This window comes from Dioscorea cayenensis, chromosome 15, assembly GCF_009730915.1.
Source record: "Dioscorea cayenensis subsp. rotundata cultivar TDr96_F1 chromosome 15, TDr96_F1_v2_PseudoChromosome.rev07_lg8_w22 25.fasta, whole genome shotgun sequence".
Lineage (NCBI taxonomy): Eukaryota > Viridiplantae > Streptophyta > Magnoliopsida > Dioscoreales > Dioscoreaceae > Dioscorea > Dioscorea cayenensis.
The window spans coordinates 1,612,430-1,640,429 of NC_052485.1; the positions used below are offsets into that span (position 1 = coordinate 1,612,430).

Here is a 28,000-nt window from a genome sequence, read left to right on the forward strand (position 1 = left end):
GGAATTTTTCTTTCAATCTTAATCTCTCTCATTTGTTTCACCACCAACTATGTATCATTAGTGTTGGAACAAAGGCAGACTGTCACCTTATGGTTTCTGTTTAATTTTTACTGCATTTGACCAGGAATGGTGCAGTTGTATAGAAACTGATAGCATCATCCACCTTAATTATTACTTTTTGGCTCTTTTTTCATAATAGCACCTATTATTATCTAATTCTGAACAGCCGCGAGCAACTATATTATATCCTAGGTTTTCAAAGTGTTACCATCAATAGCGTCTCACTGAGAGCACTCTACATATTCCTATATAATAATTAAATAAATTATTTATTTATTTAATTAAAAAATATTACAAAGTGTTACCATCAATAGCGTCCTTGCTGCTAGAGGATTCGGACCTAGATGGCTCTCCGGATCCATACCATCCTTAGTACCGCTAAAACTCAGCTCATTATAAATGGTTCCACTCAAGGTTACATTAGATGTAAAAAGAGGTCCCGAGACAAGGCGACCCTCTATCACCTCTACTATTTGCCCTGCTACGTGATGTCCTAAGCGCCATGTTCTTCCATGCTCTTAGATCTAAAGTGTTAGTGGGTGTTTCTTTTGGATCATTTAATCAATTTCGCCATTTGCAATATGTCGATGATCTCTTAATATTCTCACCGGAGGACAAGAAGACCTACAAATCATCAAATTAATACTTTATCTCTTTGAGGGGTCTTCTGGTCTTTCCATCAACTTTTCGAAAAGTCACCGTATTCTACACACTATGGTTTCCAACCCCATCACACTTCCGCCGTAATTTCTTAATCGCTCGGAAAACTGCTGCACAATCACTTATTTAGGGATTCCTCTTTCCGAAGAAGGCCAAGACGTATTGATTGGGCAAAACTCATTGAATGGTTCGATCTAGGCTCACCCTTGGAAAACAAACTACCTATCTCTTGGAGGTCGCCTAACTCTCATTAATTCTGTGCTCTCAACTGTCCCCGCTTTTATTGGATGCTCAGTATTCAAACTTCCCCTACCTGGGTAATCAAAGATATTGATCAAATTCGAAGAGATTTTCTTTGGAAAGGTCCCCGATCTAAGCTCCAAAGGAATCGGATCGGTTGCTCGGAATAGAATCACTGCACTCAGTGAAAATGGGAGGTTGGGGAATCCTCAACCTTCGAGATTTTTAATAAAGCTTTTACTTGGGAAGTGGTGGTGGAAATTATCTTGTAATCCCTCGATAGTAGTTGGGCTAAAAATCATTCATTATAATTACTCAACTCGGTAGCCCAAATGGAATCCTTTTCCACAACCCACCTAGAAACAAATCTTTCTTTTATAGGTGGAGTGAACTCTACTTTACTTCCCTTCCGATCCTCGTGATACACAAAAATCATCGTAAATGGCTCAAACACATCTCTTTGGTTTGACCGCTGGCATGATGGACAATTGCTCAAAGACCTCTGGCCAACACTTTTTTCGGATTGTACATCTCCTTGGATAAATATTAGACAATTCATCCAACTCATTAATTGTCCAGAGGTTCTCTTTTACTCTGCTCCCTCAGACATGCTATCCAATCTCTTAGAGATCATTCCAGATTGCTCTCATAGTCAGGAAGATTTCTATTCCTGGGCATTGGAAAAAAAGTGGAAAAATTCACTCATCAAATCATTTTATAAATTCCTCATTGATGGTGGAATGCGTAGTCCACTTTATTCTCATTTACTCGAAAAACCCGTTGTCCTAGCAAAAATAACTCTTTTCTCGCTGGGCTCACTGGTGAAGATAAAATTCTCACTCTCACAAATCTCTTTAAAAGAGGGTGCAACACTCAAAAGCTCCACAAACACCGTGTTCTATGTCACAAAGCTTCGTAAAATGTTAACCATCTTTTTCTTGAATGTGATTTCTCCAATCGCCTCTCGGGGTTTCTTTTTCTCAAATCCTTGGTTTCAACCTTTCTCCACATTCAATTCCCACTCTTTGGACTTCTTGATCCCATCTCTTATCCCACAACACCGAACCCTCTCGGGATCTTATTTCCGGCAATCTTGTGGAATATCCGGATTGAACGAAACACTCGTATTTTCCATTTGACTCGCTTTTACCGGCTTTTCAATATCTTTATTAAAACTCGCTAATATGCTCCTCTCTTGGTTCTCAATCACGTGGAGATAGTCGACAACCGGTCCCTCACTCAAGCTTCACCGAAAAATCAAGCGCTCTCTTAACTTCTACGAGCTAGGAGACTCAAACCCCTGCTGGAGAAGCTGACTCGATCATGCGCAGGAGTAGTTGCTTTCTTTGATGGCTTGGATAGGCTCGAGGGACTGCACGGTGTCTTCCGCCTTCCTAGCTCCTTCTCTCCTTGTCTTTTATTTTCCTGTTGTTTTTAGTTCCTCTCCTCACTTCTGGTGAGAGATTTTATCTTGTACTCTCGTCTCTTTTTATTCAATAAAAGTCGTGGTTTATCCACATTTATTTCATATTACAAAATCTTTGAGAAATGTGAGCAAGCCTACTCTACTTCAAATGTCATCAAGAACTTTATTCTTGGATACTACAATTTAATTATTCAATTATTAAAAAAAATACTTTATTATGGTATGTCATCTGCTGCATATGTATATATATATATTTGTTAGGATAAGGCATTCTCACCCATACAAAAGTTGAGCACTCATTACATCATGAGCAAGGGTACACTATGCTTAGGCAATGAAGGTCTCTCATGCATAGGGTGCCACGGAGTGAAAGTGCACGGCCGAACGATTAATTCCTTATTGTACACACACCTCTGACTATTGCACTTATTGTATTTATTAATATATATATATATATATATAAATGGCTGGAGTTAATTGATAGAAGGAAATCAAATACCGTAAATACAATAGAAAGAATATATGAGCTTTTCACTAATATTGGTATACCCAACAATAAAGCGCAAAAGTTGAATCCCTCGTGCACAATGAATAATATAAATAGTGGCTTGTCCATTCAGTGGGTGACACTTTAAAGCTTGGCAACATAACCTTTTTCATCAATTAGTTACATACAATGTTTTTAAAACCGGACTGGGAAGCGAACCGGCCTCAGATTTGAGTCATGGGTTGATCGGTCCGATCGGATGACCCATTCCGATCGGACCGGATGATGTCATAAATATATATTTAAAATAATATAAAATTATAAATATTTTATAAAAATTAAATAATATATATTAAAAGATAAAATCATAACAACAAAGCTAATTTGAGATCAAGAAAAAAAAATATATAATCCTAAATAGTTTTTGAAATTTTCAAAAGAAAAAATATCCAAAATTGCACAAAACTTAACAACTATAACCACAACATCTATATGAAAGTCTACAAAATCAACAACATAGTAAATAATTAACAAATTAACCACGACATCCATACATCTATATGAAAATTTATCCACCCATTAAGTCAAATTTCAGAGAGGTAACACAATCAACTGCCCAAAATATAATCAAGCTTTTATATTATTAATGATACTAAAACAGATATTTTCACACCCAAAAACTTTGAATGTATTAGCAACCAAACAATTATGGAACAAACAAAAAACAATGTAAAAGAAAATAAAACATGCATCAAAGTATCAAACCGAGGATACAAATGGAAAGCAAAGAAGTCAAATCTTTCTTCACATTGTCACGAATAATCTTTGTAAATCTTCCCTTCATATAGATGGAAAGCAATAGCATAGCTGACTTGGAACTTGGAAGCTTGCAGTGGCAGCCTTGCACAAAGACTGAAAGACGTTTTCCTCTCAGCTCAGGGGATCAAATGGTTGAATCGCGTGACAGTTGGGACTTGGGAGTTGGGAGTCATCGAGTCGGGACAATCTTTGGAACACAGGGTGGGAGCAAACCTCGCGAGTCGCGGGGAATCGAGGATTAGGGGATCGGGGGATCGGATGGCTAAGGCCCAAGGGAGGAGTATCGACGGAGAGAAATTGAAATTCAAAAGAGATCATCAGATCAAACTTAAACCTAAATAAAAAAACCGGATTTTTTCCGGTTTCGGTTCAACCGGCCGGTTCGTCGGTTTTATCCGGGTTTGACAGGTTTCAATTTTTGGTCAAAACTTCGAGCATTAACCCGGACCGGACAGCGGTCCGATTCCGATTTTTCGGTCGGACCCGAGCTAGTCCGATCCGGGTTTAAAAACTGATTGGTTACATATCATCCACTACACTGATCCCCATTACATTACTCTTTGATTTATCACCCCTCTCATGCACTAATCACATGACAAAGTACTTCAATCTGGTGACATCTGTTAAACCCCTATTTGTGCAATTAGATCGCCTTGGATAATACTCGGCACTTTTCTCGATTTCGTCTTCTTCTTCTCGGATTCGTTTTGACTTGGTCAAGACGGTGTTCAACCTCGATGGCCAAGACATGATCCTTCTAAAGGCGCAGCCTTGACCCTAACAATTAACAGTTAACACATTTTAGGGACCTTCTCATTTTGGTTATGTTTGAGAACATTTAGCTAGAAAAGGATTAATACTGCACGCACATTCACTCAAAGTCTCCTTTCACCCATTTCAATTCTTATCATGATTTATCATTTATTGTTTGTAGTCAACTGTAGTCCAAAACGCATAGCAGCTAAGTTTGGAGGATTCTATGGTGATAATCAAATAAAGCTTTAATTTCTTTTATGTAATTTTTTTTTATAGGTATCAAATTATGATTTTTTAATCTAAATTTTAATTTGAATCAAAATAATTATTTAATTTTAATTTTATTTCACTAGATAGTCACTTGAGGAAATTTGGTCTATTTTTGATGATTTAATGTAAAAAATTCTTTGTCAGCAAATGAAATGAAATTATCAGTTGAGAGGACAATGTCTTGTGTATTTTTACGTCGAGAGAATTTACGGTATCTAAATCATAAAAAACAAAAATCTTTCTAGTAACCATTAGATCTCAAAAATAAGAAAAAAACTATAATTTGGTGTCCTACCAAAAATTACCCCATCTTCTATGAATTGGGAGTTCCTCTAGACCGAGGTATGACCAATGACCTTGACATCCCATAGGTGGATGATTTTTAAGCAATTATTTCTTGGAAGCTTTTTTTAGTTTTTAGTTTTTCACATAAATGGTGGATAAAACCACATTTATTAAAAGCGAAAATAGTATATAGAACCACCACCGGGGCAAACAATAGAGCAGAGATAAACCCACTAGCTGTGGATCAAAAAAACTACAAAAATACAAAAGGAGACCGAGAAGTCTCCACCAAACCGCATCAAGAGACACGCTATCCTCGCACGTGGTCGTCGAGACTCCTTGGAAGATGGCACCTTGGCAATCTCCTCCACATGCGAGCGGACAGAAAACTCCAAGCTACACCGAACAATCGACATAGGTACCTCCATCTTCTCTTTAAGACCATCGAATGCTGTTGGGAACCAGGACAAAAACATAAGATTAATCTTTTAGACATAAACTGTGAACAAACACCACAATGGCATTAAAAATGCAATCATTTTGAGCAAACCAAATGTTCCACACAATAGCCTTAATCACTAGGTTCCACATAACTCTAAATGAATGCACTAAAGAAGCTCTCCAAGAACCCCAGACCACCGACATCGATCCAGGTGGTTCCGGCAGCTACAAAACCCGCCCAAAATAGGCCTACACCTGTCTAGCTACAATACAATATAAAACAATTGGTCACAGATTCCAAGTTCGAGTGGCATAACACACAATTAGCCGTAGGCAGACGGTTACATCGTCGTTTAGCTAAATTCTCCAAAGAAAGTATTTTGTCCTTCTACACTAGCCAGCCAATTAAAGAGGTTGATTTTCTTTGGACGCGTGCTAATCCAAAAGAACTTCACAACATGGCATCACAAACCTCCATCAATAAGGAAATTATAAAGAGATTTAACTGAGAATGCACCATTTCCAGTTAGCCTCCACTATTTCTGATTAATCAAAGCTTCGCTAGGAGCCCTCAATAAATCTCTGGAACATCACAAAGCCGGAATATCGATAAAAGGGAGGCCTCTCCAACGAGATACGAGGTCACTGATTGTACCATTTGGATAATGGCTAGTAGCAAAAATCATCCACGCCACGAGTACATTGGAGCTCTACCATCCAGCCATTGATCTTTCCAAAAAAGAGTTTTCATCCCTGACTGGACTTTATGTAGGATATAACATCTTAAGGCCAGCAGGCACTTAATAACTCCTTTTCCAGAAGTAAGAGATCCGACCTGTGTGCCTTGAGTACATATTCCAACAAGTCCAACCATAGTTAAATTGTATGACCACAGTGCCACACCAGTCAGGCATCATCATGAACTTCCACCACCATTTCCTAAGAAGGCCTGATTAAACTTGTCAAGGTCAAGGTTACCCCATCCTCCGTTTTTCACATCTTCTGTTCAACATTTAATACTTTATTGAGCCACTTAACCATCTCAGGTGGCTTGGTGTTTCAGCATGACTTATGTACTTTTTATGGTCTTGATTTATCCTATGTACCCATCAACCTCTTCCTTTTGTGTTGTATTTTGTTATATTTGTCTCTGTAATAACTTTATTTTTAATATATTTTAAATATTTTATCAAATTGCATATTAAAAAATAAACCATAGGCTCTTATATATATATATATATATATATATATTACAAAATAAACAAGTCCGAACTCCTAAGCTCCCTGTATAATACTTTCTTACAAAATAAAAAAAAGATAAGTAATTTACATTTGATATGTAAACTTGAATTACTTGTAAAGTGTATGAATTTTTTTTATATACATATGTGACAAGTGCATATTGGCAATGAAAGTACGCATGAGTCAAGAATTTCATCGTCTAACCTGTATGCCCTCACTCAATAACATGGAATATGCGCTATAAGCCCACAATCATAGTTAAGGACTTGTTACTACCACTGCATCCAAAGAAAACTTGAACCCAGGACTCTTAAATTCCCACACCAACAGCTGTATCCAGTGGAGTAAAAAGCAGCTAGTTTATGAACTAAATCACAAGTGTAAAGATTTCGGATGGAACTATAAGCATTATAATAATCCACAACAAATATTAACACCGAGAAACACACACTACATAGAACACATGAATTTATGAGATCTAATAACAAGGCTTTTAGTCAAGCATTCCTGTTCATATAGAAAACTCTTCTGGCAAGCTCTAAATTTTTTTTACAAGTCAGTCAAATAAACTTCGTCCTTATCTATCTGGGTTCTATTTCTGATATGGAAACTTCATTGGAAGTCATTGGGATAAAACTGTCTGTTGATCGACTGAATTCACCAGCGGAAAAACAATTATCTTTCTGGAATGCATCTGAATTCATGCCACCATTTGGTGCTACAAAAATGCAGGCTTGGAAGGAGCTTGCAAGGACATTGAGTAGCTATTGAGCATGAGAACCACCATTGACATGCTCGGTCTGCTGGCTGGAACTTCTTGAACACATAATAAACCAATATGAATACATCTCAATACCTCACTTCTCGGCCAGTGATCACCGAGTGATGGATCTATTATCTCTGAGATTGTTCTTTTCCTCCAATGCTGCCATGTCTGTTGGAAAACAGTCAATCAATTGGTAACCATACAATATGATGATTCAATCAAGCTAATTTGGCACTCATACTTACATAGCTTAGCAGGTCTTTCGCTAGTCCAGTTTCAAGAAAATTACTGTTCTTTTGCCCAGTCAATATTTCCAGAACTAAAACGCCGAAACTGAATATATCTGACTTAGCTGAATACTGCCCACGCAGCGCATACTCTGGAGCCATATATCCACTGGGAACAATTGAAATCAAATAATTGTTTAGAATGCGTTTCAAGTTTGTTTTTTAGAGCTTTTGAGTTACTACTTACAATGTTCCAACAACTCTTCTTGTGGTTCCCCCAAGTTGATCACCAACAAAGAGTCTAGCCAAACCGAAGTCTGAAATCTTTGGATTCATATCGTCATCTAACAATATATTGCTCGCTTTTAGATCCCGATGTATAATCTTTGGCTGAGAATCTTCATGAAGGTATAATAGGCCACGAGCGATTCCACTTATAATCTTATACCGTCTTTGCCAGTCTAGTTGCTCACGTTTGATAGAATCTGTCTCACAAACTCGACACTTAAAGAATTACAAAACTATGAAATGCCTAATAAGGAGTTGAACAAATATATACAAGACGTGGATGAAAGATTTAATCAGTGTGTGAGTATGTTTATAGTTGATTATAAGAAAACAGAACAAGAACAAAGACTCATACCAAACAGAATGGTGTCAAGGCTTCTATTAGGAACATACTCATAGACAAGCATCTTCTCTTGTTCTTCCAGGCAAACACCGAAGATCCTCACAAGGTTTTTTTGTGTTGAAGCTTTGCAACCAACACTAATTCGTTTTTTTAGCTCTCCTATTCCTTGCCCTGAACTAGTTGAAAGTCTTTTAACTGCTATTTCTCTTCCATCAGGCAATATGCCCTGTGGATTAAGTGGATCACCATATTAAGAAAATGCTATTGATGGTCAGAATCCAATTTTCACACAATTTAATGGCAAGCATTCAATTAATTGTAAGTTTTCAAAATCAAAAGAAACAAAGAGGAGATGCTTTGCCTTGTAAACTGCACCAAAGCCACCTTCTCCAAGTTTATTCTCAGTAGAGAAGTTTGCTGTTGCATCTCTAAGAGTTGATAGATCAAATAGAATTGACTCTACGCTTGTGATCTGCTCTGGATCTGTCAAATCTACAAATAAAGAGAGAAAACATTATGCATGAATGATTGAATTTATTATTATTATTATTATGGGGGACTAACAGTACTCTTATCATTATCCATTACAAATAAACTAGATGTGTAGAGTTCAATTCATTGCTTACACTCACAAGGAATTTCTTTTGCCAACCTCCTCCTCCTCTTCCAGAAGCAAATGCAAATAGTGCTAATTATCAGGAAAGCAATGACCAGAGGGATAGCAACCGCAAGAGCAATGTCCTTATTGTTTTTGTTTCCTGCATCAAGAGATCTCCAAATGATTAGCAGTTCCACTAACGCATCAATGGGAAAGTTTAGTTTCTGGGTTGTTTGCAGGGACAAGTAGTGCAGTTTCCACCTTCTCCTTCCTCGGTGTCCACGGGCGTAGGGTGTATTTGTACCATTAGACTGAGGAGGGAAGAAGAAGAAGAAGAAGAAGGAGCAGCACCATGGACCTACCACTGTAGAATGAATTCACATCATACCTGAAATTGCACCTAACTCCAAGAACTCTCAGTCCTTCCTTATCTTGATTACCAGCAATCAAATGGAAAAGAATCACGCAAGCATCCATAGCACTGATCTCCTGACAAATCCAGTGTGCACTGCGCCTGGCCATATATTTTTGGGGTTTGACACAGTGAAGTTGGCCTCCCCTGTTGCGTATTTCCGGGACGAGTTATAGGACGCATACTTGGCTACCATATCCATCAACTCACTCACAAGCTCGCTAAACTTATCAGGCTCACTAACGCTCTGTTGGTCCGTCAGGACTGGTGGATTAGAGTTTAGATTTGAAGAGAGGAAGTTCTGGTTGGAATAACGGAGGAAACAGGGGTCGTACCATACGACAGCTCCCTTGCTGTTGGGACATAACTGCAGGACGTCTTGTTTTGCAACGTTGAGGCAGTTCCGGCAACTGGTGGTGTTGGTGTCGCCGCTGCACAGGACCAGGCCGTACACCTGGTCGGGTATGCTGCCCACTGTGTTGGCGTAGGAGCCTGAAACAGAGCCATTGGAGAGGAGGGATGGGAGGAGAGTTAAGAGGTTGGATTGATAGGTGCTGTTTGTGGTATAGTTGCCAGTGTCCTCACATGACTGATATATGAGGTCTGCTGATAGCACCGGAGAGGTCAGTAATACTAATAATAACAATAACAAGGTCTGCATGAGGTACACCATCAATCACCATGGATGGGTGAAGTGGGAGTGCCTGCTAACTCAAGAAACTTATGTTGCTGGGATGATGATCTTAGTTTTGTACGGATAGAGAAAAGGATAGATGGGGAGTCAAGAATCGAAGTGTCAAACGTGTGGACACAAACTCGGGAAAAGACCAGTCTAATCTGGCGGCCTCTGCATCATGAATGTTGTTGTGGTGACCTCACCAACGGGCACTGTGACATGCTACATGCTCACTCACAGTTTGGGGTAAATACATACGGGTAGGATAACAAATGTATTTAAGTATATATATTATATACTGCAATCTTGTTGGCACAGCCTTTGACCAAGATGCTTAATTCAGAAGCCAATGTGTAAGTAACATCATGCAACTTTATTAATTACTTTTGGCTAGTCTTGTCTTGTGAGAGAAGGAGGAGTTTCATCATTATTATATAATAATAATAAAGATGAAGCAGCGGTGGAACCAATAGCAAAGAGAGAGGTTAGGATGGGAAGAAGCATTGATAGGATCAGTGACATACCAGATCCAATCCTTCAAACCATCATCTCTCTGATGCCTCTAAAATCAGCAATCAGGACCAGTGTCCTCTCGAGAAGATGGAGATCCCTCTGGGAGTACAACCTTCTCTCTGCCACAACTCTAGACTTTGCTGAGGACTTCTCCACAAACCAATCACCCAAAGAATTTGTCCTCTGTCTCAACCGTTACCTGCTCCAACTGCAACACACCAAGAACCTTGAAAAGTTCAGCGTGTACTTCTCCCCCTTTGATATCTTCTTTCCTGACATCCAGAGATGGATCTCCTTTGCTACAAGTAAAGGTGTCAAAGAACTCAATCTGGATCTCTCCCAAGGTTTCACTGACCCTCGTGATGGTCGTTTCCATGATGAACGCCCATTCTTTACATTGCCTGATTGTTTGTTGGATTGCAAGTCCTTGACACACTTGAGTTTGAGTCGCTGTGATTTGCACTCATCTTGTTTCAGTTTCACAAATTGGACCCAACTCCAGTCTTTGTCTATCAAGCATGTCAGCATCTCAAAAGACAACCTTGAAAACTTACTGAATAACTGCAAGTTGCTTGAGAGCTTGAGCCTTATTAACGCTGTAGATGGCGCAGTTTTTAGTTTGACACTTGCTCCAGAACAGAGACTCAGTAAGCTAACTCTGGTTGATGATTGGGACGCGTTTCACCTGCAGATTTTTGCACCAAATTTGCAATCATTTCACTATTATGGGAAGCACTACCTTAGAAGTCACAGAATCAATGTTTCATCACTTTCGGATGCATTTATCTGCCCGTTGGGGTGCAACCAGGATGATGATCAAGATTATGCCGATCAAGATTATGCCAGCTTGTTCCCTGATCTTTCTCATGTGAAGGTTCTTACTGTCAACACTGTGATTCTCAAGGTATGCTCTGTTTGTTAGCTTTTGTAAGTACTTTTTTTGTTTTGTTCTTAGATGTTATTAATTGATTGGCTGGTTCTTGTTTTCTTGTTTTCAGGATTTAATGTTAACTGCAGAACTCAGACAACTAGTTTTCCCCATTGAATTTCATAATCTGCAAGAACTACAGCTTTCTTGTAGATTCAATGACAGATGAGAACCTGGATGCTGTATATGGTTTCTTTCACCTTTGCCCATGTCCTTCCATTGAGAGGCTTTTTATTCAAGTATGTATTTGTCTATGTATCATCTTTGGCCATTATTCATCTCTGTTTTCAAGGTCAACTACTAATCAAGTGATGCTTTTCTACTTGGATTTACAGATGAGAGGAAAGAAAGAAGAAGATCCTGTTCATGCAAATCCATGCTATAAAGGCAATGGAAACGCCACAAGATATTGATTTCAGCCACCTGAGGGTGATCAAGATGACCAACTTCAAAGGATGGAGAAATGAGATCAGGTTGCTGAAGTTTCTTTTGGAAAAAGCTCTTTGTTTGGAGAGCTTGATTATACTGGTTGCTCCATTGGTGGAAAATGGCATGGATTTAGTATCACAAAATAAGCAGCTTTCTGAAAGCCAAAGATTAGCAATTCTTAGCGGACAAATATCTATGCTACCAAAGGCATCTTCCCAAGCTCAAATAATATTATGTGATTCCTCTCAGGATGATAAGAGAATTCAACCGGTGCATCAAGGTGTTAACCATGAGTATAACCATTCAGAGGATCGCTATGACTTAATCTCGAGTATTAGATCAGGAGTGGATATACAAGTGCTTATTTAGTGTAACAAAATTTCATATCATGAGGATTGTCATATAATTCACACCAAATGGTCCATATTGTAACATCAACATTTCTGCAGTTTGTAATGTAATTATTTTACAACAATGCAATAAGTTGCACCTTATATGGAAAGGTTGAATAACAATGGCAGGAACCAATGTGCTGTAATATATATATATATATATATATATATATCTGAAATGGGTTCAGTATCTGCAAAACAGAAATAATAGTGAAAATTAAACCAATGGTAACTCTCTCTTTCCAAGTGAGAGATTGAGGGATCTAAGTATATATAATAAAAAAAAGAGTTCGTTTGATTTAAGGAATGGTGAAGGCATGCTGCAATGGTTGACAGGAGCTTCTTCAATGAGGTGGCCAAGGTTTGACTGCATAATCCACAAACTACAAGATCAGCACCTCTCCCTTGTGCATCACCAGCCTTCAATCCTTCTCAACGTGGCCATTGGCCCATTTGATCCTTGGCTCATCATCATCATATCCCTCTTACCATTCCCATGCAACAGGCTTGTTGCAGTTGGTTCCACCTCCAAGATGGTGTGCCTCATTCAAACCCTGTTATCATTATCATTCCTGACCTCTCCGGTGTTGTCAGACCCCGTATATCAGTCATGTGAGGATACCGGCAACTATACAACAAACAGCACTTATCATTCCAACCTCTTAATGATTCTCCCATCCCTCTCCTCCAATGGCTCTGTTTCAGGCTCCTTCGCCAACACAGTGGCCAGAGTACCCAACCAGGTGTACGGCATGGTCCTGTGCAGTGGTGACATCAATAAGACCACTTGCCGGAGCTGCCTTGACGGTGCAAGTGAAGACATCCTCCAGTTATGCCCCAACAGCAAGGCTGCTTTCGTATGGTACGACCCCTGTTTCCTCCGTTATTCCAACCAGAACTTCGTCTCTTCCACTGTAAACTCTAATCCACCACCAGTCATGCCGGACGACCACAGCGTTAATGGGCCTGGTAAGTTTAATAAGCTTGTGCTTGAGTTGATGGATATGATAGCCAAGTATGCATCCTATAACTCATCCCGGAAATACGCAACAGGGGAGGCCAATTCCACTGTCTCGAACACCAAAATATATGGCCAGGCACAATGCACTCTGGATTTGTCAGGAGACCAGTGCTATGGATGCTTGCTTAATTCTTTCCATATGATTCCTGGTAATCAAGATAAGCAAGGATTGAGAGTTCTTGGAGTTAGGTGCAATTTCAGGTATTATGTGAATTCATTCTATAGTGGTAGTTCCATGGTGCTGCTCCCTCCTGCTTCTCCTGTTCAATCTGATTGTACCAATTCAACCACGTCCATGGAAAGAGAAGGTACAATAACTACGAATTTTGGTGCTTGAAGCAGAATTGCCGATAATTTTGGACATTCCTTGATGCAGGAAACAAACATAACTATGTTATAGTTCTCACCATTGCCATCCCTCTGGTCGTTAGTTTCATGCTAATTTGCACCATTTGCATTTGCTATTGGAAGAAAAGGAGGTTGGCAAATAAAATTCCTTGTGAGTGTAAGCAAAGAATTAAACTCTAAAAATCCAGTTTATTGTTAATGGATAACGAAAAGTACTGTTAATCAGGTTGATTCAGTCTTTCATGCATAGAACCTTTCTTTTTTTTTTTTCTCTATCTTTTTGTAGATGTGACAGACCCAGACCCAGATCAATCAGAAGCATAGACTCGATTCAATTTGATCTATTAACTCTTAGAAACGCAATAGCAAACTTCTCTAATGAGAATAAACTTGGAGAAGGTGGCTTTGGTGCAGTTTACAAGGCAAAGCAGCTCCAGTTTGTTTCTTTGATTTCAAAAACAATTTCATTATGTGAAAATCATCATGCTGATCTTAAAACTGATTCAAAGTCATTCAAATGTGAAAATTGGATTTATCCACTTAATCCACAGGGCACATTGCTTGACGGCAGAGAAATAGCAGTCAAAAGGCTTTCAAGTGGTTCAGCACAAGGAATAAGAGAGCTGAAAAGTGAATTACTGTAGGTTGCAAAGCTTCAACACAGAAACCTTGTGCAGCTTTTGGGAGTTTGCCTGGAAAAACAAGAGAAAATGCTTATCTATGAATATCTTCCTAACAGAAGCCTGGACACCATTCTGTTTGGTACTTGCTTTCTTCTTTTTTTTCTGCTTTCTTATATTCAACTATAAATCTTTGGGGGCATTTTGTAGTTGTATAATTCTTTGAGGATTGAGTTTATGAAACAGATTCTAGCAAACATGAGCAACTAGACTGGGGAAGACTGTACAAGATCATCAATGGAATCGCCCGTGGATTGCTATATCTGCATGAAGATTCTCAGCTAAAGGTTATACATCAGGGATATTAAAGTGAGCAATATACTGTTGGATGAGGACATGAATCCAAAAAAATTGCAGACTTTGGTTTGGCCAGGCTCATTGGTTGTGATCAAACTAGGGAAACTACAAAAACAAGTTGCTGGAACATTGTAAGTAGAAACTCAAAGCTCTAAAAGGATCAAATAAGAAGCTCACTCTAAGCAGTCACTTAATTAAAATGGTTTGCAGTGGATACATTGCTCCAGAGTATGCAATGCGTGGTCAGTATTCATCAAAGTCAGATATATTCAGTTTTGGTGTTTTAGTTTTGGAAATTCTGACCGGAAAAAAGAACAGCAATTTTATTGAGACTGAAGAAGCAAACAACCTGCTAAGCTATGTAAGTATGATGGCAAATTAACTTCATCGAATCTCATCACATTGTAATTATTAAATGTTCAAATGTTTTTTAACAGACATGGCAGAGAAACAATCTCAGAGATACTAGACCCATCTCTGGGGGATCACTGGTCAAGAAATGAGGCATTGAGATGCATTCAGATTGGTTTATTATGTGTTCAAGAAGATCCAGCAAGCAGACCCAGCATGTCAGTGGTGGTTCTCATGCTGAACAATCACTGTGTGTCCCTTCAAGCTCCTTCAAAGCCCAGGAGTTGCTGACATAGCGATTGCTGTGCAGTAAATGCCCGTGTCACGCGTGAGCCGCTCTGGCCCCCACTTATTCCACTGAGGCCAGGCACGCCCCGGGTCTCAAATCGGGTTTGCCCTGCTCTTCTTCCTCAAAGCCTGCATTTTGTGCAGGACCAAGTGGTGGTATGGAATCAAATGGGTTCGCAATGACTTCCACTGATGTTACTCTGTCAGCAATGGAACCCAGATAGATGTTGCTGCTGGACAGAGTTTATTAATTTATTACTGGGCCCATAGCCTGTACCATGTATTTCTAATGTTGTTGTTTATCATTAAGTCAATTATTATTTAATTGGAACTACAGATTTAATATAAAACAGTTTCAAGATAACAATATCATAAACAATCAACTCCAAATGGAAACATAAATTTACAACAAGCAACATTATTTTTAAGAATGTTATTGTTAGCGATTATAATATATATATAGGGTAAAGATCATCTCGCGGACGCTCAGTAGGCGTCGACGATGCATACGAACTTTTACTAGTGACGGACGATCGCGATCGATTCGCGCCATCGCTAGCAAGATTGATTGGACTGGCTCGATTAAAACATCAGACATCCCACTTTTTACTCGCTATAAATAACGCACAGTGATATCGTTATGATAGACAGTGTACCGCCGGATTGAAATCCAACGGCCACAAAAAATAGCAAAAGTTGGCTAAATAAAAACAAAAATAATGACACACTAAAACAAAATGATTGAGAGTTTACGTCACGTCATGATTAGCATGATTAGTCCTTATGCGAAGGCAGATTCTCAAAAACTAAGGGTTTTTTTGTTTTGTTGATTGAGTCTTGTCTAGCTTGGAATTTTTTGATTTTGAAGTTGTAGATACCTAAGAAATAAACATGCGAATGATTTTGATTATAATGGTTATTGGCAGTAGAGTTAGTTTTTTTTTCGAAAAAAATGTGTGATTAAACAGTAAAAACAAAAATGTTACATTGTGATGAATTTTAAATTTTTGAAATATTCAGCCTTAAACATTTTTAAAAATGTTACATTGAAGATCGTTTCCTCAATGTTCCTACTGTTTAACATTGTTTATAACTTCTAGTACTCATTAGGCCTTTCTTTAAGTGCATAAGCAATTGAAATTAGGATATATATATATATATATGTATATATGTATATATATATATGTATGCATTATAATTGCTTTTTGAATCCACAAGAAGCTAACATTATATTATGAAAGAAGAAAACAATAATGAGCTTGATTAATAATAGCCACTAAGAAGTAAGAACAGCCAAATGAAGCTGTCATTCATCTTTATAATATAAACTTTCTCCCAAGCAGATATTAATTAAGAGAGAAATGAAGCTTCTTTGATACACAGTTGTGCCAACCAACTGCTCTATATTTTTTAAGGAATTAATAGGACGGTGGATCTAGTTGGCTGACACAATAACTGCACATCATGTGATTATTATTCAAATAATATCATCAAGGATATACATGAAGAAATCTAGTACCAAAATGTACGTCAATATCCACTCCGCAAGCACTTAATCAGCATTATCCTTTCCTATGTTTTGAAGGATCTGGGCATTTATAAAGCATAGAACGCCTCATTAAATAGTCAATATAATATTTTCATGTCATTCTTAACAGTTATCAGTGTGTGTGCGAGCGTGTCCTAAATAGCAACCGTTACCATCACCACCTGCAAAACATCAAGAACCACCAAGAGTTCAGTGTGTACTTCTTTCCCTATAGTCTCTTCCCTGAAATCTATATGAGAACCTTGAGAAGTTGTATTTGTTTTTGTATAAAAATAAAAATAAAATGTGTTTGTTCTGTGTGCAATCTTTTGGTCGTTATTTGTGCCTGCTATCAAGCATTGACTACAAATTAAGTGATGATTTCTTACTTGGATTTACATATACGAGGCAGTAAAAAAGGATATCTTCTTCATGTAGACCATGCTATAAATGCAATGCAATTGCAACATATTGATTTAAGCCATTTGAAGGTGACCTACCAAACAAGAAGATGGCATAGATTTAGTATCACAAAACAAGAAACCTTCTGGAAGGATACAAGTGCAGATTAGGCATGCTCTCAAGCTCATATCTTATTATGTGAGTCCTCCGAGGATGATAAGATTTCGACCAATGCATGCAAGTGTTAACCATGAGGATAACCATACAAAGGGTTTTTCCTAAAAAATCACCAGTTATAGGAGAGGTCATTTAGAAGACTGGAAGTGAGTACTTGTTATTACCGCTTCATATGGAATGATTTCATAAGCTTTGTACCCTGTTCAAATTTGCAAAGAGACTATAAATTTCACAAGGGTTGTCATATGATTCACATAGAATGATCCATATTGTAGCGTCACAAACATCTCACCAGATTGTAATGTAATTTTACAAGACACTAAGCCAGAAGTCCAGAAAAAAGCACTGAAAAAACAAAATTCCACATAGCCATGACCTCAATCTAGTAAATATAAATGGAAGCAGAGAACCATAAAGCATGAGGTTGAATAACAATAGCAGGAACCAATGTGCTGAAAGAAAATTATCAAATGGTTCAATATCTGCAAAAGCAAAATGGTAGTGAAAATTATAGCAGAAAGCATGGCCTAGTAACGCAGTTATACTGGGTATTTCAAAGCATGCATCATCTAATTAAACTGTTAATATATTCATGTCATAGTTAGCAGAAATTAGTGTGACTCCACATTACCTACAGTTTCAGGACATATGGAAGGTTTTGTATGCATAAACTTCATCAAAGTGCTTACCCATTAGCTATGATCAGGAACTCCAATGAACCGCTCCAAGCTTGTGGAACAGAAGACATTGGAAGCTGGCAGGTCAGGTCTGGTTAGTGAAATGTGCAATTGATATTTGATGAACCTCTGAAGACAAGAAAACAGGACTATATCATTGAGCTTTAAAGTGTTATAATATGAACTTCAGTAACTTTATATATACACATTGATGTTTGGATTAAAAGAAGATGTTTGTTGTAAGCATACTAAAGTCACAAGAATATGTTTATTAGGGAATGCAATCCTTGTATATACAAGAGCGTGTTGAGGTATAAAAGTACAACTTACAGCCAATTGAGAAACTATTTCAAAATCTGTATCGATGTGCCAATCTGGCTCGAGTTGCCTAACGAAAGACACACGCCCATTCTCTGTGCTACAAAAGAGAACCTGCCATTGGATAAGTAGATTTCATAGAATAAGAATATATCATTGTGGGTATAACAAACTTTTTAAGAATATATATACATAGATGAAAACAGATGCCATGGAGGAAATACTCACTTCCAAATAATGACATAGCACATAGATTAATCTACTAATTATTTCATTTCAAGATCAAGAGATAAGTGTGTGGAAAAATCACCTTATCACTTACGAAACTACCAGATGTGAAAAATTCCAGCATCTTTCAAAGCTGATATGACCTTTTTCCTGCAAAAAGTAAAGAAAAAAGCAACTTATGTCCCTTGCCATTTATTGAAAGAGCAGAAAAACAGGGTAAACTTTAAGTATATGAATTCTAGAAAGCAATTTACAATCAAAATCATACATTTTTAACTTTCAGAAGATGAATCATGATAAGTATAATTGAAGAAAACAATTGTCACATACCTCACTTTCATCATCTAAAATTCTTTCCATAAGATAAAGATCACAACATTTTGTCATCTCCAACAGGATCTCAAGCACAGATGATTTCACAGTGACACTTTTCTGTCCATTTTAAATCACAATATCATCAACCAATTACTCTTGATAGGCTCCATTGCAAAACCAAATTATCACCACTCGCAAACCTGGAGATCATCCGGATTGGTCTCCTCCAGGACAATACCAAGCAAGCGGCATGTGACCTGTCATAGCATAACAATATGCTGAAACAAAGAGTGATATGAATAAGAAGAATATAATCATTTAAAAATCCTAGTTCAGTGTGTTTCCAAGTCCAGTATGCTAGGTAAATAATATAAATATCACGGTACAGTGTCTTTCGGTGAATTATAATCAAAGGACAGCACTGTGCACACCAAAGCCATCAGAGGAAATTAAGCTTCGCAACAATCACAAACAAAAGAAAATCATACTACTTGCTACAGATCGTGTTTGAAGGAGAAGAATGGAACTCAAACTATATCATGCAGGATCAAGATCACACATTTCCTGATAGCAGTTTTCTACAATATTGTGCAGCGACACAATCTCAATACTTTACAGTTTCTTCAGGGATTTACACAAAAAGATGCTCAGGCTGGAATCAGGTTCAAACTTTGATAAAAGGCAGCTAAATCACAGCGCATTCGCCCTCAGAAAATGGTGGCAAATCAGGACATTATGGATTGCCTAGCAGCAAAAGCTCTGAAGAAACTGGATGCTACCAAGAAACAATAACCTGGAAAAACATTATTATCATATCAATACAGCATTGAAACTTTCACCGTCACTAGTGGTGAGCATAAGTCCTCAAGATGGTCACACTCAAATAAATTTGAAAACACCTCCGAAGAAGGTCTATATATGCAACTAGAGTTCAAGCAGATTGAGAGTACTTATATATGAATGCTAAGTTTCCACTTGTCAGTGTTATTTGTCATTCCACATATGGCATTACAAACGTAAAACACCAAATAAAACAGCTCATCCAGTAAAATAGGAAGATTTTTTTGTGTTACTGCTTTGCCCCATAAAGGATAAGTCCAAGTCATAGTACAGGATCTTTCTGTAACCTATTCAATTTGAGACTATTTACTTCATCCTTTGTACACAATCATAAACCCAATCAAAATTGAAACTAGAGTATCACATTTTAGTTCATGAGTAAACAAAGGTTGATGGCCTTCACCAAGGAGAGGAGAAAAAGCTAGCTAGGGAGAAACCAAACTACCTTCCGGCCTTCAAAAAACTTTTGCTGAACAAGTTGTGGAATGGTCAGCTGGAGAATGAAAAAAAACTGTCAAAAACTAAAATTCACTTGAGCCTTCTGTATTTCAGAATGAATAACAAAAGAGAATACGCTTGCTGCCTGAAAGAAATCATCAACAACATCATGCGCTCTTGAACCACCAGAAGAGAGAAAGCTTCAAGGCCCTGAACCATTGTGCTTGGGGTGTGAACTAGCATCAGAAAGAGCATGAAACTGTTCAGGCGCTTGCCGCTGCCTTCTTCTATGTTGCCTGGGAGCTTTCAAAAAAACTTCCAAAGCAAACACAATTGAACAAGTAAGGACAACAACAGTGGCAATTGAATGAAGTCTCTGGCACAATGAAAAAACAGAAAATAGTAATGGTCATGATACATTCATCACAGCATCAATAATTTCATGAACACAAGATAAAAAGCAGCATAAAAATAACTAAAAAGTTAGTTTTTGATTTACTCGGATGCAGATTGCGGAACAATGAAAAAACAGAAAATAGTAATGGTCATGATACATTCATCACAGCATCAATAATTTCATGAACACAAGATTAAAAGCAGCATAAAAATAACTAAAAAGTTAGTTTTTGATTTACTCGGATGCAGATTGCGGAACAATGAAAAAACAGAAAATAGTAATGGCCATGATACATTCATCACAGCATCAATAATTTCATGAACACAAGATAAAAAAAAAAAGCAGCATAAAATAACTAAAAAGTTAGTTTTGATTTACTCGGATGCAGATTGCGGAACAATGAAAAAACAGAAAATAGTAATGGTCATGATACATTCATCACAGCATCAATAATTTCATGAACACAAGATAAAAGCAGCATAAAATAACTAAAAGTTAGTTTTGATTTACTCGGATGCAGATTGCGGATTGATGCACGAAGAATATAGTCACTAAAGCAAGTTCAAAGCACAGTGCGAAAGTATGAACGAAATCAAAACACATCTTAATAGCATCCCATTGGAGTTTCTAAATTAGAAAACAGAAAGGAAACCAATTTCATCTACATCAAAAATCAGACCTTTTTAGCGATAAAAAAACAAAAAAATAAAAAATAAAAATAAAAATAAACACACGCATCAACTGATTCTTTCACATTCAACAAAAATCAAGAAAGAAAAACTAACTGAAAAGAAGTGTGCGCATACATCTCATCTGAGACACTTACTAAACCAAAAGAAGAAACATGACTTGTTGGCAAAAAGTTCGATTTTTTTAAAAGCTGGAACGCTGATCGGAAAGAAAAACCTGGCGATCCACAGGGAAAGGAAGACGGGCAGAGAACCCAGCGATGGATTCCATGAAGCGCTGCAACAGATCTGCGAGCTCGTCGCGAGGAGGAGTCAGAGGAGGGAGGAAGAAGGCGGCGACGCCATTGGAGAGGTACCGGCGCAGCAGCCGACGTCTCAGGAAGGCCAAGAACCTTGGGATCCGCCATGGAGCTTGAATCTTAGCTCGCAAAATGTCGTACTGAAATCACCATCGCTTTGAGATTCGGAAACAAGAGACAGAATGTTGGCAGAAGATATCCCAAGTTCCCATATTTATTTTTGTTATAAACTAAACACAGAAGCTTTCATATTAAATATTGCTATAAATACTTTAGAAGCACAATTTCAAATTGATTCTGTTTTTTTAATAATAATTTCACACATATATTACTTTTTATTTTTTTCAGTTTGTTGTAAAGTCAAATAAAAATGGATAATCCCATAATTTATTAAAAAGAAGCGAGCAGTGAAGAAAGCAAGTACTGAAAGAAGGACTGACAAACAAGAAAGCAAAGTAGGAAGCTAGCTATCACCGTTAGGGGATGAGAAAAAGCAGAATCTGAAAGAAATTAAAAAGGTGGAAGAAAGAGTTGGAAGTCATTTGTTCGAACCCCTTACTAAAATAATTTTTTTAATAAAATAAATCCTAACAATATTAAAAGAAAAACCAAAAGTAAAAAAACACTAAAAAAAAAGTACTGGACATAAACAAAAGACCAATAGAGTAACAAGACAGATAAATAAAAATCCACTAGAGTAACCTACTAAATAAATAAATATTATTATTATAACTAATTTTTTTTACAAAAATTAAGATATTCTCAACTTATGTTCCTTGCTATATATGTACTTGTTTCTTTTATTTGACTAAATTATAATTTATCTATTTTTATTAAATATATATATATATATATAGCGTGTATGATTGGAAAAATTTTAGATAAAGCGAGAAACAAGCAATTCACCATCTAGTATTTTTAAAGAAAGACTAAAAATAACTTCAAATAAGCTGTATTTCTTCATCTATTACTCAAGGTTTAGAAACAGAAAACCTGTAACTATAAAACAACTCCGAAGACTGACAACATTAACCCAAGGACTTCCGCGGAGGAGATGGAAAAGCTCTTTTGTCTTGTCATTCTCTGGAGTCTCAATCTCAACATTCAGAGAATCAATGATAGTTCTCTCAATCTTCTGGCTTGCTCCACTCCAGGCCATCTCCTTCTCCAGGTGAAAGCAATAACTCTCAAACACACGAGAGCTCACCATCACCCCAAAGTCCAACAGCGACAGTAGTTCCAGCTCCATTCTGTTCAGCTCTGCATTGCTCACCCCTCCAACTCTTGCAAAGAATGAATTATTGTAATGCCTGTTATCTCAAACACTTAATTAGTTGCCTTTCATATTTAATATATCATTCTCATCTGCTTTACTTCAATACAAATCAGGCTCTTATTAATCAGTACACAAAAGAGAAACTATGAAGAGGCTTACACATCATCAAGGACCTTGGAAGCAACCATGACGCTGGTGAGGACGACACGGTGGACATTAAGCGAAACAACCAGAGAACCAGGATCTTTATGAACCATGCGGTCGACGTAAATGAAGCCAACCACGAAGCACGATGGGCTGCAAGATGTGTACCTGTAAATCCTTTCAAGATAAGTTGCGATGCTGATGCTCGGCGCCCGTGCACCACGGAACGCCGCCAGCCCACGCCGCTTTCCCTCTGGCTCTGGCCCCAGTTTTGGCTCCTCTCCGTCAATGAAGAGCTTCTCGTTCCGCACCACCAGGCGCTGCAATGCCCCTGCCATCGCCTCCAGCGCCAGCGGCTGCCTTTGGGCTCTGCTTCCCCCATTCACTGGCGTGGTGCAAGCGAGAGCCACATATCTCATGGTTGGGAGTTAACTGAGGACGAGAATGGCTGAATGGAAGTGGATAATGCTGATGTGGCAACCTCAAAGCCTTGAAACAATAATTCAACACTAAAACAATCATTATTTACAAATTAATGGAGATTTTATTGGTGGCATGACTCCTCCCTTTGAAGTCAATTCCACCACTTTATATATATATATATATATACATGAATGTAAACAATGCTGGTTGAGGTTAATCAATCTCGTTATCATTGTAATTGTCAAAATGAAACTCCATCGTAACACTATCCATTGTGTTTGTTCTCTGGAGCACGGCCTCGGTTTTGGCCTCCTGCTTCATGCCTTCATGATTATTTGAGTACTCGAGCTGATGAATGGTGTTATTTACATTGTTCTCATTGGTTTCAGCTGGAAGTTGAAAATTACCAACACAATTCTGTTGGAATCCCCCAGGAAGCTCAGTCACAGCAGCAGTTTCTTGCACCCAATTCAAAGAACTATAAAAGCTTCTAAGAGAAGGCTTCATTTCTTCTGATAAGGACGACTCATTGCTTAGCAGTGATGCACTTGTATCATTATCCGAAGCATGGGACCTAGGCCAAGAAATATGTTTTAAACAATAAAATCATGGCCGATCTTATATCAACTGAAATCAAGCATTAACCAAAGAAACATCAAGTGAACAATTGCTTTCAATAGTTGTCAACGACCTTTGGGTCTATTGGTACGCGGGTCGCCGATAGAGCTCTCACCGAGTGGTGAGAGTTCGATTCTCGACTGAGGGCACATTTCTGGGAGTTGTGAATAGTGGTTGTGTATGGGTGGTTTCAGCGCCCACGTGAGCGCGGCCCCATCCCCATTTATTCTACCGAGGCTTGTGCACGTCCCTGGGTCTTTAGTGGGTTCGCCCCGCTCCTCTTTCCCAAAAAACAATTGCTTTCAATAGTTCAACTGGTTCATCAAGTCACTATTCAACCTTAAGGGAAAATTGAGGTCTAACAAGCATATATGCAAATTTTTTTTTTTTAAAAAAAAAACGTTTTAGACCCAAATTATAGGTCAGTTGAACTAGTTCCAATCCTAACATTTATCTAAATGAAAGGGTAATATCCATCAAAATGAAGGTGTGTTCAAATAATTCATCAATGTTGATGAGAATTCAGTTTTAAAATTTGTTCTACTTTTACTTCTAACATGCAGAAGGCATAATTAAATCCACTTATTTTCATCTATGACAAGAAAGGAGAAACATAAATGCAAACACTGAAAGCACACCTTGATTGTGGAAATTGTGGCATTTGGTGACCATGGAAGAACGGCACAAGAACTTTCGACCTGAATTCAATCCTGTGTGTTGAGATCTTCTCTATCTTAATTCCATCACATGAATCACCATCCGGGCTTAAGTTTTCATCGATCATAACTTCAAAACATACCTTAGGCTCAGACTTCGCCCATAATGGTTGAGAAGCTGAATGTGTCAAAAACTCAGCCTCAGAAATATATGAGCGATGATTTCTCTCAGTACCAAGCTTTGCTTTCATATCTGGAAAACTACCAGCAGGGCTAGTTCCTTTTCCGAGCCCTGTCTGAAAAGGACAAGTGTTTTTTCCATTAACTTGCTCACAATAAGCATAAAAATCATCTCCCTCATTTCTTCCGTTTCGTGCATGGCAAATATCCCATTTCAGGGATGCTTCAACAACAAACTTTTTGTTGCTTTCTTGCACTGACACAAGAGAAGCTGTACTTATTCCAGACAAATCAAGGCCGGAATCCTCCCTGCTCAACTCATGCAAGGCATACTGTATGATAGATCCAACTGGAGAGAAAACAAGTAAATAGTACTCTGTTTTCAATTCATTGATATGTGTGTAGTGGCCAAAGCTCTTGCGATTGTGGAAGATTGAAGCCATTGGCCCAGAAAGAGGAGCAACCCTCCCAGTAGCTGCTGCAGCAGCTCCAGTAACTGCATTTTTCCAATCATTAACTCCATTCCTTAGTCTACTCACAGCTGACAATGTTACTGGGAATCCAGAAGGACGAAGGCCTTGTTGATCAACTCTTGACGAGCATGAGCTATTTGGGCAATCCACTGACACCTTATATATCAGGTCCGATCTATAGCTGTTAGCAGTATCCTTCATATCATTTAAGTGGAGATTTGCATAATGAGGTATTGCAAACAAATGACCTGTTCCTCTTGAAGAGTTGACCATTATCCACTTATTATCATTGCTGAAACTGATGCATTGAATAATCTGAAAACCATGACAGATGAATGCTAGATCAACAAAGGAAAAACTTGCAAATTAAAACAAAATGTAGACAGGTAAATCTACCGCATTTGTGATGCCACGTTGCAACCTGTACAGATGCGTGCAAGTCCCTACTGGATCAGATCCAAATGAACGTCCACTTGGACATGGGACTATTATATGAAAAACATTGATGTTGTGACCACGAATGGAAGCTGTCACTAACAAAGTCCCTGTAGGATCAAAGCACAATGCAGAAATAGGACTTTCATGTGCTCTAAACTGCACTATCACAGACTTAGATACCACATCACGAACTATAACCTGCAGATAACAATCAAAAGAAAAATTTTCAGTAAACAAATAATAATAAAAAATTATACCAAAAGAACACGTCTTTTTTCTCATGTGTTCAGCAAATAAAACTGCGACTTTGAAGAATCTTAGTATATGATACAGTACGACAAAGAAAAAGAAAAACAACGGTTCCATTGTCCTTTCAAGAACCATGAATTACAATATAAACTGCCAAAAAACACGACAACAACAAAAGGTAAAAAGGAAAAAAATACATTAACTATCAAAACAAAATATCTGGTACTTGATAGCTAAAGCTGCCAACAGACAAAAATACAAGCATTGACTATATCAGATAGAAGACCAAATGTGTAACTTCATACCGTTCCAATATTTTCTCCTGCAGGTAATTGCCTATTAATCAGACCATTTGTTTTCAAAGCTGAATTTCCATGCTTCAAAGAAATATTTCCATCAGGCAGAAGCTCAGTGTAATACTTGGAGAGTTTCTTATATCCCTTATCCCCAAGCGTCATTATACCAGCAGCAAGTTGTCTTGTTGATTCTTTGGCAAAGTTGGCCATCTGGTTCCCATTTGGCAGAGATGTTGGCAAACCTGTAACAAGAGTCATCTGATGTGGGATGGCACGAACAATGCTTGAAACAGCAACTGGATCTCCACAGTAAGCCAACCATCTTGAGCCCAAAGCAAGTGGCCCATAGCTGATACTTGAAACTATAGGATGGGTGCATACAATATATTCTCTCTCCAAAGTTGCAGAATGAAAACAGTATATCTGCAAAATTGAACAAAGACTTAGTCTAGTCATATGAAAATTTCATTTTGTTGAGGGAAGATAATAGGACAAAACATTACCTGGGAAGCCAGAGAAACAGCTACAATCAGAGGGCTACACCTTATAGTATAAATTGCTGACTGAAACTTCAGGAGATGTGCATACTCATGGGTCCTAAAAGAATAAAAACAAACAAATGTCTGACCTAAGTTCTCATTCCCAAGCTCCAGGTGACTGTCCATACTTCCATTACATGGAGATCCCAAGGCATCAATACTGTTACAACTTCCAGAAAAAGAGCCATCTCCAACAACAGCTACCAAAGGACGCGAATCTAAAAACTTATCTCCACACCTCCTTGATGGGGCTGGATTTTTTAGCATTTGCATGAAAGAAACAAATCCCTCATACTTGGATACTAGTTGCCGCACATCATCAGCCTCTTCAACATCCCAGACCTGGAAGCCAGATCGATAACCCAACAAAAGGACTTCCCGAAGGACACCTTCATATTCTAGCTTGTCAAATCCAGCCCAGTGCACCTTTTTAGTGCAAAGCAGTAGTTAGTAATGGAAAGTGAGGAAATTAAATGGTGAGCTAATACAAACCGCACAAGCAAATGCTGGGAGAACTATTATACCCAAGGATGTAAGATGAATTCATAATCCCAGTGACTAGTAACACCAATTCCCAGTCAGGAGGTTCAGAACAAAAATTAACCTTTCTTCTAACAAATTAGACCTAGAGTTCTGATAACAAATAGAGAATTTAATTTACATAATTGACAGTCATGTAGAAGGAACAACATTTAAAATTCTCGTAGACATGGCAGAGGTCAAGTATCTAAACAGAGAACAATGTGGAACATAGCAATGGCCAAGTATCTAAGCATGCAACACAAGCCAAGAAAAGGAGGATACTAAAAGAGTCAATGCATCAAAAGATTTGATGGAAAATCTACAATTAATACATCACCAAACTTCTCAAAATCACTATCTAAAAATTCGCTTACTATTAATTTTGAATAAACAATCAAATTCAAAATTCAACTCTTAGCCAATTAATAAGAAAGAAACCATAAAAAGTCTTCAGTTACAAAAGTGAAGCAAAAAATTTTACAAAAAATAAAAAATAATAATAATTCTGTATGTTACCTGATCACGTCTGGAATCATTACCATCGCCAACAATCGAAGAAGCTACTGAAGCCCCCGCCGATCGAACAGTGGAAGCAACAGTAGATGCACCCGAAGATACGAACCTCAAATAGCTCG

At 38.0% G+C, this 28,000-nt stretch overlaps 5 protein-coding genes and 2 pseudogenes across 5 annotated transcripts; 2 read left to right on the plus strand and 5 right to left on the minus strand.

Annotated features, from left to right (window-relative positions):
* Positions 1-7,067: 7,067 nt before the first annotated feature.
* Positions 7,068-9,272, minus strand: LOC120277094 (cysteine-rich receptor-like protein kinase 6). The gene is made up of 7 exons (XM_039283839.1): positions 9,170-9,272; positions 8,943-9,068; positions 8,672-8,802; positions 8,323-8,536; positions 7,927-8,164; positions 7,698-7,848; positions 7,068-7,620 (listed from the first exon to the last, which is right to left on the minus strand). Exons 1-7 carry the CDS (start codon positions 9,213-9,215, stop codon positions 7,405-7,407), a joined length of 1,122 nt encoding a protein of 373 aa, XP_039139773.1. The 5' UTR covers positions 9,216-9,272; the 3' UTR covers positions 7,068-7,404.
* Positions 9,215-10,124, minus strand: LOC120277098 (annotated as a pseudogene).
* A 99-nt stretch (positions 10,125-10,223) lies between these two features.
* LOC120277230 (F-box protein At5g03100-like) lies at positions 10,224-12,341 on the plus strand. Its single transcript, XM_039283987.1, has 4 exons — positions 10,224-11,413; positions 11,508-11,586; positions 11,664-11,676; positions 11,785-12,341. The coding sequence occupies exons 1-4, from the start codon at positions 10,487-10,489 to the stop codon at positions 12,233-12,235; spliced, it is 1,470 nt and encodes a 489-aa protein (XP_039139921.1). The 5' UTR covers positions 10,224-10,486; the 3' UTR covers positions 12,236-12,341.
* A 1,479-nt stretch (positions 12,342-13,820) lies between these two features.
* On the plus strand, positions 13,821-15,227 carry LOC120277095 (cysteine-rich receptor-like protein kinase 15). Its single transcript, XM_039283840.1, is given in 7 exon segments — positions 13,821-14,389; positions 14,494-14,603; positions 14,605-14,652; positions 14,655-14,714; positions 14,716-14,735; positions 14,815-14,965; positions 15,042-15,227. Coding segments are annotated over 7 exon segments (507 nt in total). The 5' UTR covers positions 13,821-14,337; the 3' UTR covers positions 15,108-15,227.
* Positions 15,228-17,445: 2,218 nt separating this feature from the next.
* LOC120277232 lies at positions 17,446-22,515 on the minus strand (annotated as a pseudogene).
* Positions 22,516-22,518: 3 nt separating this feature from the next.
* Positions 22,519-23,390, minus strand: LOC120277233 (cyclin-U1-1-like). Its single transcript, XM_039283989.1, has 2 exons — positions 22,987-23,390; positions 22,519-22,861 (listed from the first exon to the last, which is right to left on the minus strand). The coding sequence occupies exons 1-2, from the start codon at positions 23,388-23,390 to the stop codon at positions 22,519-22,521; spliced, it is 747 nt and encodes a 248-aa protein (XP_039139923.1).
* Positions 23,330-27,998, minus strand: LOC120277941 (autophagy-related protein 18f-like). The gene is made up of 6 exons (XM_039284819.1): positions 27,882-27,998; positions 26,808-27,269; positions 26,314-26,727; positions 25,718-25,957; positions 24,651-25,636; positions 23,330-23,968 (listed from the first exon to the last, which is right to left on the minus strand). The coding sequence occupies exons 2-6, from the start codon at positions 27,114-27,116 to the stop codon at positions 23,608-23,610; spliced, it is 2,310 nt and encodes a 769-aa protein (XP_039140753.1). The 5' UTR covers positions 27,117-27,269; positions 27,882-27,998; the 3' UTR covers positions 23,330-23,607.
* Positions 27,999-28,000: the final 2 nt, after the last annotated feature.